Source organism: Strix uralensis, chromosome 3 (genome assembly GCF_047716275.1).
Source record: "Strix uralensis isolate ZFMK-TIS-50842 chromosome 3, bStrUra1, whole genome shotgun sequence".
NCBI classification, from domain to species: domain Eukaryota; kingdom Metazoa; phylum Chordata; class Aves; order Strigiformes; family Strigidae; genus Strix; species Strix uralensis.
In genome coordinates, this window is record NC_133974.1 from 3,404,737 (window position 1) to 3,416,787 (window position 12,051).

General features: G+C 56.7%; 1 protein-coding gene across 1 annotated transcript; it reads right to left on the reverse strand.

Annotated features, from left to right (window-relative positions):
- Window positions 1-5,145: 5,145 nt before the first annotated feature.
- On the reverse strand, window positions 5,146-9,676 carry SOX7 (SRY-box transcription factor 7). Its single transcript, XM_074861329.1, has 2 exons — window positions 9,429-9,676; window positions 5,146-7,554 (listed from the first exon to the last, which is right to left on the reverse strand). Exons 1-2 carry the CDS (start codon window positions 9,652-9,654, stop codon window positions 6,656-6,658), a joined length of 1,125 nt encoding a protein of 374 aa, XP_074717430.1. The 5' UTR covers window positions 9,655-9,676; the 3' UTR covers window positions 5,146-6,655.
- Between the last annotated feature and the right edge of the window lie 2,375 nt (window positions 9,677-12,051).

Here is a 12,051-nt window from a genome sequence, read left to right on the forward strand (position 1 = left end):
TGGTCTGGCCACATTCAAACCAGGTGGCCACATCCACTTCTTCCCTGGAGACATCCTTGGCTACCTCCACCCCGGAGTTGGGGGAAGACTTGTTGGCCTGAGCACCACTCTGCTGGGGGCTATGATAATTTCACAGTGTGGAGGATTGCTGTTAAGGGCTGGGGATCTTCCCTGTCCTGGTTTCTTGACCAGTGTGGGCCTAGTGCAGGTCTCTCTGTGTCCCTTCCCATGTCCAGAGGTGACTCTGAAGTTGTACCGGCCTTCAGGCAGTGTGGAGGTTTTGTCTTGAGCTCTGTGGATTGTCCCAGAAGGGCTGTAGGAGCGCCCAAGCTGCATCTAAAAGAAAATGGTCCATCCAACACTGGATTTTACTGATTTATTGCAAAAAGATGGATGTCTGTCCCTGGGAGAATTATCCCTATTTATCTCATTCCTTCCATACCCACTGCACAACCTCTCCCCAGCTAGATAGGTGCTGCTGGGCTGTTTGACCCAACTCTTCCACTTTCTTCCTTCTTTCAACATCTCTGGGTGAGAACGTGGGCAGGAGCCAACCCTGGACCTTCAGTCACAGAGGCTGGTGTGGGTGGTCTTAGCTCCTACCTTGAAGGGGCTCTTCTGAACAAGTCCTGACTGGGGACTGGATCTCCCCCAGGTGGGTACCAGAGGTGACATGCTGCATTCAGCCAACTGGGTTGTCACCAAGGTGACTCTGAATTGATGCTGAGCCTGAGCCCACAGGGTTGAATCTTTATATCCAGCCCTGGGCTCCCCCCTGACTTTGCCTTGACACCCTCCCACCCAGCGGGGAGGAAGGGACCCCAGCCCGCCCAGCCTACTCACAGCCCTCCTGCCCTGGGGCCAACCCCTTCTCCCCCATCACCCACCTCCATCCCCTCATCCCCGTTTTCCCATTCCCAGCATTTACCCTCCCACATATAGCCCTGGGGGAGCCGGAGGATTGTACACAGAGGGAGAAGTTATTTTTCCTTGACATAAACATCCAAGCCTTTCCTCGGCCCCTTTGCTTGAAACGTGGAGGTAGGACCTGGACTCATAACATCCGGGCAGGAGGGGCTGGCCTTATCTGCCAGGAAACACTCAGCTCCGGATACATCCTCCCCTGCTCCCGGCACCCCAAGCATCTCCCATTGGCAGTGCCGGGCAGGAAACCACTCAGCAGCTTGTCTCATTCCCTCCTCTGGAGGGACGGGAGGGAGGGCCTGAACCTGTCCTCCCTGCGTGGCTCCCTGCAGGGTTCAGAGTCAGGGTGGGATGGGGGCAAAAAGAGATGGAGGGGGAGGGTGTTTACCCATGAGCAGAAAGGGGTTGATGGGGGCAAAAGAGGATTTTGGGGAGTTGGTGGTATTGAGGGTCTCCCCTAGGCTCTGCCACTGATTTGCAGGCTGACCTTGGTCAAGTCTCCCCTTCTCTGCCTCTACTTCCCTCCCTTGCTTCTGCTTTGAGAGCGATGGAAAAAAATCATATCCCAGCTAATTTATTAGCAGCATCCAGAGCCCTCACATGGGGTAGAGACCCCTTGTATTAAGGGCAGCACAAACATTAGGTCCTGTTCAAACTCTTGGTAAGAGACAGTTCATGTCCCACCGCTGGTCAGAAAAAGGATGGGAGGGAAGGAAGTATTCTCTCTGTTTTACAAACAGGGAAACTGAGGCATGGAGTAGTCACATGACTGTCATCAGGGTCTACCCCTGCCCAGTGGCACTGGGACAAGCAGATGTGGCTGATGGAGTGAGGACGGAGAGAAGCCACCACCTGCTCAAGGGTTGCAAAGGAAATCGCCCATCCCGGGAGGGCCAGGGCATGACACACACCGCAGCTCCCAGCCAGCCCGAATCCCAGCGCTATCCGGGAAGGTGACCTCATTCCCGCTCCCAGTGCCCAGCACCATGATCTGCACAGCCACGGGGGCCAAGGGCTGGCCTGGCCCACCGGACACTGGGGGCAGAGGACTCACACCCTGGCCACCTCCTGGCAGGGAGACACCCTTGCCCTGGCTCAACTTGACAACCCTGAGCAGGAGTCCAAATGTGATGTGAGGTCACCTTATCCCTTCCTGCAGCCCTGATTTGATTTTCCTGCTGGTTCCCAGCCCATACCAGCCTGGAGAAAGCAGCCCACAAACCACAAAGCTCCTCGACATGCACAGAGACAGCCTTGGGCTCGTGGGTTTGGGATGGGGAGGGAGGAGAAACATGCCTAGGAGTGATGCAGAATGAATCTCTCTTGGGGTGGAGACCCCCCCCAACATCCGTAAACCACCATGGCCATCAGTCTTCTGCAGGGATGTCCATTTTCCAAGCAAAAAAGGCTCCTTCTCACCTCTCTCAGCCACTTCTTTTCTGACTGATCCCTGCAACAATGCCCTGCATCCCTAAAACATGCTGCGGGGTGGGGGGTAACCCGTAGCGTTGCATTTTCCATCCTGCTGGAGAAGGGGAGAATGGCTCCACTCCCAAACTTCATCTCAGCTGCTGGTGTCCTGGGAGGTGGAAGCCGGCTGCTCCCGGCACTGGGCGTGTGCCCAGATCCGTCCGGCGAGCCCTGGCTCCCAGGGAGCCGCACCTCGCCTTGGCTGCAGCTCCCAACGCCCTGGGGGGGCCCCAGATCCCGGTTGGGGCCTGTAGCTGTTCCTGACGTGCAGAGAGCATGGGGACACGCTCCCACCTCTCCTCACGTGGCTCTGGGTTGAGCAAGTGGGGACAGGCTTGACTCGTGGGAGTCTCCATGCATCCCAGCCTGGCGAGCTGCTCGGGGCTGGGATGCACAGAGAAAACCCTTTTCCCGAGGAAACCAGACTCCAGCCACCGGCGCAGATGCTGCCGGGAGCTCTTGGGATGGGCTTTGCCTCCACCAACCCCAAATGTGACTCTGTTGGTGAGGAGGGAAGGTGGAGAAGAGGCTCACGGGGTGTTTTAGTTGATCCCATCACTGCTCGGGGCATGGAAACAAGGAGCAGGACAGGTGGGAGCAGCCAAAGTCCCAGAGAGAGGGTCCCATCAGGGGGGATAACTGCAACGGCCCAAATCAGGCATACTGGTGGCAACAGCAGGAGCTGGCCTTGTTGGGGGGATGTGGGGTGTGCTCTGTGCCCCCTCACCACGGCAGTTACAAAACTCATTCCACCATTCTCAGCTGCCCCTGCAGCAGACCTGGCAGAAAGGGACATTTGCAGAGTGCCCTGGGGTGGGTGCCCCTCTGATGAGAGCCTGATGGGGAGGGACCATCCCCTTGGATTTGCTGGTTCAAAGGTAGATCCAAGTTTGAACATGCGCATCCCTCCCTATGAACAATTTTTAATGTGCTGCTGGGGGGCTGCCAGTGTCCCTCGGGCCTGGGGCACCACAGGGATTGTGGGCAGAGCAGGAGACGGGAGGAGCAGGACTTCTCCAGCCCTACTGCTGCTCCTGGCATGGTCCCATGTGAGTCAACACTGCTGGGCAGAGAGGCCAAACAGGCTCATGGCACCTCCCTCCCTCCAGCCCGGCAGGCTGATTCACAAATCCTTGTGGAAGAGCGACGCTGCCCCAGCCAGGCTGCAGCACCAGCCATCTCGGCACTGCACCGAGTGTCATGCCCTGTGCTGGTGCAAGAGCCACCACAGTCCATGGTGCCAGCAGGACACCCACAGATATCCATTTCATTCCCTCTGAAAGGGAAACTAGCTGTACGGGGCCAAGGGTGGGTTGGGATGCCTGAGCAATGGGTGATGGGCAAAGGAAGAGGCTGCACCTCGATGACTGGGTTCAGTTTTGGTCCCCTCACTCCAAAAAGGCCATTGAATGACTCGAGCGTGTCCAGAGAAGGGCAACGGAGCTGGTGCAGGGTCTGGAGCACAGGTCCGATGGGGAGCGGCTGAGGGAACTGGGGAGGTTTAGTCTGGAGAAGAGGAGGCTGAGGGGAGACCTCATGGCCCTCTCCAACTCCCTGAAAGCAGGGTGCAGAGAGGGGGGATGAGTCTCTTGAGCCAAGGAACAAGCACCAGGACAAGAGGGAATGGCCTCAAGCTGCGCCAGGGCAGGGTTAGACTGGATATTAGGAAGTATTTCTTTGCAGAAGGGGTTGTTGGGCGTTGGAATGGGCTGCCCAGGGCGGGGGTGGAATCCCCATCCCTGGAGGTGTTTAAGAGTCGGGTTGACCCAGTGCTGAGGGATCTGGTGGAGTTGAGAACGGTCAGTGTGAAGTTAATGGTTGGACTGGAGGATCTTCAAGGTCTTTTCCAACCGAGATGATTCTGTGATGGCAGGGCTGTCTCCAGGGGGGCCACAAGTGACAGATGAAGGAGGACCATAAACACAGGACAGCGGCATGTTGGTGCCTCCCCAAATATTCATGTAGCCTTCCATGGTCTCCTTGAGTCCAAGATAAGACATTTATGGGAGGCCAGCCAGCCCAGTTGGGTTGGGTTGGTTTGGGTTGAGTGGCCTCTGGAGACCCCTTCCAGCCCACACCCATAGGTGGGCATCACAAAGTGCATTAGGAAACTTGCTCCTCCACTTTTTGAGGCCAAGCAGGAGGACACAGCCTGGGAGGACACTGCTTTGGGAGGTGTGCATGCTTAACCTGAAGGATCACAGGGACACAGCCTAATTTAATGTCTGGCAAGAGCAGGCTGTGATGTTGGTCCATGGTCCGCAAAGACTAAGCTTTTCTCTTTGCTAGCAATGCCTGAAGGACACTACTCAACATCCAGCTACAAGAGTGCCCTTGATGCAGCTCCCCAAATTTGACCCACCCTCCGTTTCTCAGGCCTCATTGCCTTGATCTGCATTCGCACAGAGGACCCCTTACGTGGCCCTCATGCTGTGGAGCATCTTAAACTGTGCATCAGCACAAACTGTGTAAGGCAGCCTTAAATGTGAATAAAAACTACGCTCCAGGCATTGGCACTTGCTCCATAAATAGGCAGCATTCTTTGTGCTCACTAACATGCCAAAGGCAAAGCTCTGCCTTAACTCCACTGTAAGATCTACACAGGACCTGGCACTAAAAGGCCATATGAATGAGATGGCAAAAGCAGGATCAAGGCCATCAAAGTGACTTGCTGCTCCTGAGACACACCACGAAAAGTGAAGGTAGGCACACGTCATGCCTCGAGTCGGTTTGTGAGAAAGCAATCCACAATTTGTAAAGATAACCACAGATCTTTTTTATTTAAAAAAATGGAAGTAGAAAAGTTTGGCTGAAAATACCAACAAAAAAAAAAATTAAAAAAATAGCACTCGCACAGGAAATGTTTCTGTTTTGAAAACTTTGTCAATAGCTACAGCAATTTAAATCATAAAACAATCATCGTATAAAAACATATTTATTTAAATTAAATATTTTATGCAAACTCATATCTACACTCATTCAAAATGCATAGAGTCACACAAAAAAGATGGAATGTATTAGCTTAAAAACCTGTGAAGTTGTGGGTCTTTTTAAGTATTATTTGCAATTATTATTAATACATGTTCGGGATTGAAACCAGAAAATCATAGCCACGCTACTAACTAATCATTACCAAGTGCCATACAGTAAACACTAAGATTAATCATGTCATATAACTGATTTAAAATAAAGCTTCATCTTTATGAAAAGGAAGAGAACTCGAGCAATACAAAATCCAAGGGGAGGAATAATGGAAGGAATAAATCAATGTACAGCTTTATTACAAGCAATAATACGCCGGAGTTAGAAGAGGCATTGGGCACTGCGGCTCGAAACGTGAAGCGTTTGCCTTCAAAGGACGTTTGATTAAAAAAACGTGTCTGCTACATCATCACCTCTTTGCCAAAATGCTCATCCCAGGACCCGTTCCCAGCCCTTTGGGAGCATTTTTGCTGGGAGGCCAAGGGGAAGCCATGGCAGGGGTGGGTGCTGGCTGGATCCTGCTTTTCCAAGCCCTGATCCTACCCTCCTCCAGAACACACAGGCAGAGCGTCCTCGGGGCTGGCTGCCCCCCTGCACCCCCCGCCCTCCCCGTGCATCCCTGGGGCCAGCCCGGCAGCATCCCTGGTTTGTGTCCCACCAATCATCCCTGGTGTCCCACCATCCCTGGTGTCTCATCTGTCCCCTCTGGATGTCCCGAGGGATGAAGCTCCCAACTCCTGGTCTGGGGGCAGAGGGATGGGGGGGTTTAACCCCTGCCAGGGCAGGTCAGGGTGGCCTCAGCAACGCCGATGCTGGGAGCTGAGAGCAAAGCACGCTTGCAGAGCATGCGCCCCTTTACCAAAATCTTCCCTTTTCTCCCCATCCCTGCCTTTTCCCCTTCCAGGAGGTTTTGCCCCTGCTGTTTACGGGATGCTGCCACCCTCCTGACTCCAAAGCAAAGTTGGGGGTGCCCCAAAATAGGGGGGAAGCCTTCCCGTGCTCCCAGGAACATCTCTGCTTTGGAAGAGGGACTTGGCCAAAGGGCTTTGGCATTGAGAAATCCCCCCTGGCCATGTTCGGAGCAGAGCACCCGAGGCTTTGCACCGGTGGTGAGGCAACGATTGAAATCCTTTACCTACACCACCAAGGAGACTCCATGGTCCTCACGGTTCGGACTTGGTCACCCTGAGGGGCGGTGAGCGATGTCCCCGGGGAGCAACGCCTCGTAATACTGTGTCGGGTCCTTCCTCGGCCGGTCCAGGCGGCCCCGGCCGGGGTTCTAGGAGACGCTGTAGTTATTGTAGTAGGTGGCCGTGGCATCGGCCAGGACAGAGATGAGGCTGGTCTCGGAGGTGTGGGAGGTGCCAGACGCTGGGACGTGTCCGTTGACCAAGACCCCGCCGTGGTGGTCGCTGTGGCCGGGGTTGTTGAGATACTGGTCGAACTCGTTGCGGTCCATCTCCCCCAGAAGCTCGGCTTGGCTCAGCTGGTCCAAGGTGTCAAAGCTGTGGTGGTCGGGTGGTGGGGAGAGCTGGCCCAGGTGGGCATGGAGGCTAGGAGGGTGCAGGGAGGGGAAGGCAGGTGTGTAGTAGCTGGGAGGAGGAGGAGGAGGAAGGGGAGGGCAGCTGGAGGCCGGGGGGATCATGCAGGTGGCTGGCTGCGGCATGGGGCTGAGAGGGTGGTGGTTGCACGGGAGGGAGCTGCCCGCGTACTCCGGGGAGTAGGTGGCTCCGGTGAGGTGGGAGCGGTGATGCTCGTCGGGGCAGGGCGAGGAGAAGAAGCTCTGCTCGGGGTCTATGGCATCCAGCGGAGACATCTCCGGGGGGGTGGGTAGCCCGTAGGGGTAGGTGTCCACGCTGGTGCTGCTGCCGCTGCCCGGGGCCTCCCGGTATCCCCGGACGGGCGGCAGCCCTGGGCGAGGGGGGTACTCACCCGGCCCCTCTTTGTCCCCCCCAGCCCGGCCGCAGGTCCGCTTCTCCGGCACCGCGTTTTGGTCCCGCGTCAGGCTGCCCAGCAAAAACCCGGGGTCCACCCGCTTGCAGATCCGCTTGACCTGCTTCTTCCGCCGGGGCCGGTATTTGTAGTTGGGGTAATCTTGCATGTGCTTCACCCGCAGCCGCTCGGCCTCCTCCACGTAGGGACGCTTCTGCGAGAGGCTCAGAGCCTTCCAGGACTTGCCTGAAACGGAGAACGAAACTCCCCTGAGCGCCCGCGGCGGCCGTATCGGGGGGGAAAGGGGGCTGCCTCCCAAAGCTCACAAGAACCCAACCCAAGGGCAAGGTTGGCGCTCCCAATATCCGAACAGGAAGGACGTAGCCTGCCAACCCCGCAGGAGGATGAGACGGCAGCGGGAGGGTCAAGAAGGGGGGTACTGAAACCGCCCTACTGAAACTCCCCCCATCCCAAGGCTCTGTGAATAAATCAGGGCAAATAAACTCCCCCAGCTCCGTGGCCTGATCTTGCAATGCCTCTCTGGCTTGGAGAGCCCGACTGCTGAGCGGGGACAGTCGAGGCCATGCCTGGCTGAGCAGCGGGTCAGGACGTGGCATCCCTGGATGTGTCCCAGCCCGTGCCCTGCCAGGACTTGTACCGGTGTGTACGGAGACCCGGGTGCCAAGAACTTGCTGCTCCCTGTTTGAGATACACAAAATGTCCCCAAGACACAGGACAGAGAAGCAGCGCCGGGGCTGGGGGGGTTGTATCCCACGGTGAGGCTACCCTAGGCTGTTCCTCAGCGTCAGGGGAGAAATGAGGATACAGATCAAAGCGTTTGATGCCTTCCCATTGCCAAAGAGACAGCAGAAATAACACTAATAAGCCAAGATGCTGCATGGCAAAGCAGCAACGAGAAAACCCAAACCACCAAACAAAACACCGCAAAACTGTCCAGGGAAACACAAACTTTGGGTAAGAGGCTGGACAGCAAAGCTGTGTTGCAATTTGGGCAGCTCTTTCTCAGGCTGTCTGGGCTGGTTATTTCTGTTTGCCCTCTTGGTTTCACATAAAAAATGGGGATTGGGAGAAGGGGGAAATAGTGGATGGGGAGTGGGAAACAAAAGTGTATTCAAAATGGATTGTGATCCCCAAAAAGAAACAGCAGAAATACACACACGCTGCCTAGCCATGCAATACTGGGGTGGGCTAGTTAGTTTGGGGGCAGGCCAGGAAAATTTGGGGGTCCCCCCTAGCACAGTATCCAGGGATCCCTGGCACCAGCAGCACGAGGAGTTTGCACCCCAGCAGCGTTTGCACCCGATGGGTGGCCGGGTGTGCACGTGGGTGCAGGACACCATTAGGCTTTGCACCCTGAGAGGTGGCCGGGTGGCTGCACGCACCCAGAGCGGGGGGCACAGCTGGGGTCTGCACCCCACGGGGTGGGAGGGTGGGTGCATGGGTGCCTGCTCCCTGGGGTGCGGAACCCCATCAAGCTTTGCACCCCACAAGGCAGCCCAGTGGATGTTGTCTCAGGGTGCTGGACTCGGGGCAGGCTTTGCACCCCACAGCGTGGCCATGGGCGTGCACGGATGCCCACCCGCTGGGTGCCGGACCCACTTGTATCCCACGGGGCTGCCAGGAGGATGAGCCCACCCCAGGGTGCCAGTGCCAGACCTGGGCAGGGCTTGCACCCCACGGAGTGGCAGGGAGGGTGCGTGGGTCCCCATCTGGGCAGGGTTTAGTACCCCCAGGCATGGCTGATGGGTGCCCACCCTGGGGTACTGGATCCAGACAGGGTTTGCACCCCTGGGCATGGCCGGGTGGGTGCATGGGTGCCCATCCTGGGGTACTGGATCCAGACAGGGTTTGCACCCCGGAGATGGCCAGGTGAGTGCATGGGTGCCCACCCTGGGGTACCGGATCCAGACAGGGTGCCCACCCCCGGGATACTAGATCCGGACGGGGTTTGCACCCCATGGGATGCCCAGGTGGGCGCCCACACCGCAGGGTGCCAGACTCGGAGCAAGGTTTGCACCCCCGGGGATGACCGGGTGGATGCACGGACCCCCCCCCTCCCCGAGTCGCACCCCTAAACCCCTCACCCCTCCGCTCCTCACCGAGCATCTTGCTGAGCTCCGCGTTGTGCAGGTCGGGGTTTTGCACGGCCAGACGTTTCCTCTCGTCCTTCGCCCACACCATAAAAGCGTTCATGGGCCGCCGGATTCGGCTCTCGGAGCTTTTCTCCCCCGGCGGACAACGTGGGGGCGGCCCCGGGGGGAGCCCCTCGGCCGTGTCCCCCTCCAGCCGCTCCGGCCAGGGGTAGGTGCTCAGCAGCGCAGCCATGGCCCGGCCCCGCCGCCCCCCCCCGGCCCCAGCCCCGCTCCCCGCCCGCTGCGCTGCCCTCGGGGTCCCCGCGCAGTCCCAGCCTCCCGCCCGGCCTTCCCCCGTATTTATGAGCTCCTTGGAAAAAGCCTCCTCCAATGACACCGAAGGTACTCGCTGCTCCTCCTTGTTTGCAAACTCCTGAGCCCCGGCCAGGATGGCGCGGGGAGAAAAACTTCTCCCCACCCTCTGCCCAGCACCCCCCGGGAGGGGGGGGGCAGCAAACCTGACGCCCCCCTTCTGTTTCCCGCACCCCCCCCCCTCCTTTTATTATTTTTTTTTTTTCTTCTTATTTTGCCCGCTGAAAGGCTGAAGGGGAGTGAGGAGGGAGTTGGAAATGGCCCTGCCACCCCCAAACTGCCCCAGCCGCTCCCCGCCCCCGCACCTCAGAGCCCCAAAACTGGGGGAAATGCAGAGAGAGGACATGAGGGCACCGAAATCTTTTTGGGGTGGTCTAGTAAGAAAACGAAAATGGTCCCAAAAGAAAGGTTCCCATAGGGGTGCAAAAGGCCCCCCCCCCAGGCTTTGGCAAGCTGCAGTGAGTCTGTTTGCAAGCGGAAATCAAGGCGTGGGTGCTGCAGGCTGGTACCCCCTTTTTCCCCCCACCTCCTGCTTTAACCCCTAGTCCAGGCTGTGCTTTGCCAACCCGTGGAGGTTTTCACCCAGTTCCCCCAACTTCCCCTCATATGGGAAGGAAAATGGGACACAGTGAACCTGCTGGTGGGGGCTTGTCCAGCCTGGTTGGGCTCCTGAGTGAGCTCTGCAGTAGCCACACAGGCAGGGATGGGGCTGGGCACAGCCCAGAGGGGCTGCAACATCCCCAGTTGGTCCCCACTGCCCATCGCTGGGACACTGGGAGATGAAGGGCTGGTCCGACACTTTGCAGTCTTTTTCTTGCTACTGCTTTTTACGGAGCACTGCCCCATCCTGCAAAGCCACCCCAGCCCAGCTGGGATGGAAGCACCACTGTCACGCAACGATATTTCCCACTAACCCCAGTTTGGTGGTCACGAGGGCAGGAAAGTGACCCCCCGAGAAGCGTTCTGCCTGCTAGGACGAAGGATCTCCAGGAAGGCGACGGGATCGAAACGCCCTTGCCCAGCTCATCCTTGCAACCTACCCCGAGGAATATATTTAGTCGCTCGATTCCTTTATGATTCTGACCCCCTGACATGGGCTGCAGGGCTGCAGCGGCTCTGCTTTGACTGATTGTGGATTTCCTCTCCGCGCTGCCAGAAAAGCCGGTGGGCCGGGGTGCGAGATGCGAAGGCATTTCCTTGGGCTGGCCACCGCTGCCCCATCTAACCCCCAAACTGGGGGGAAAAACCCAGCGCGGATCCCAAGCCGGGGTGTTTGTGCAGGTAGGCAGCGATTTACCACGTGCCTGGGTGTTCCTATTGACTCTTGTCAAGATTACAGGTGATGGAGAGAGCGGTATGTAAATGTGAGCGCTGCGGGTTCAGGATCCGCCTGGGTTTCCTGGTCTCTCCCGTGGCTCTGCACAGAAGTGGGATCCCTGCGGGTCTGGTTTCTCGTGGGTTACAGTGATTTGGGGGTCTGGAGAGGTGGAAGCTGCCAACTTTGGCAACTGTCATCTCAGAGCTTTTCCCTGGGACCGAATTAAAACCCTATGGCAGCAACAAAATTTTCCAAAGGAACTGATTAAATCTATTAAGCTATTTACAAGTGGGCTTGATCAGAGCTGTGTTATCTGGGAATACAACAGGAAGGCAACTTCTCTTAAATCTAAAAGGCGCAGGAGATTTCCTGGTCTCAGGACAGATTTATAAACCCTTTACACACACACACACGCAGGCCAGCACATAGCAACTGCCTTTCATCTGTGTTTTGGAGCTGTACATGCTCCCGGAGACAGCCCGTGCTGTCCCAGGCTTTGCACAGCGGGCTCCGGTTCTCTCCAAAAGTTCCGTCTCATGCCTTGAAGTGCCAGGACGGGGCAGGGAGGGAGGATGCCAAACCCTCCATCCTGCTCTGAACAGGTCTCCTGGGTGTATTTTGCAGATGGGAGTTGCTGCAGAGGTTGGCAGCAAGAGGTTGAGAAAAAAAACCCATAACGTTGTTTTTTTTGTTTTTTTTTTTTGTTTTTTTTTTAATTTCCCTTTAGTAGGGGTTGAAGTGCATTGAAAAAGAGACTGCCTGAAGTTACAAGGTTTTATTTTGAATAGGGTGTTACACCGCTCAGTGGTATTTTTTAACCTTCAGGATGCACAGGGCCTGGATATCGTCGTTATTATGAAAATATCACCTTCATACTCGAGGCCCCAGAGGCCTGAAAATTTTAGTAGCAGTATATCCCCTCAAGGGAAAAGAAGAGGAACTGCTGAATTCCACTGAAGC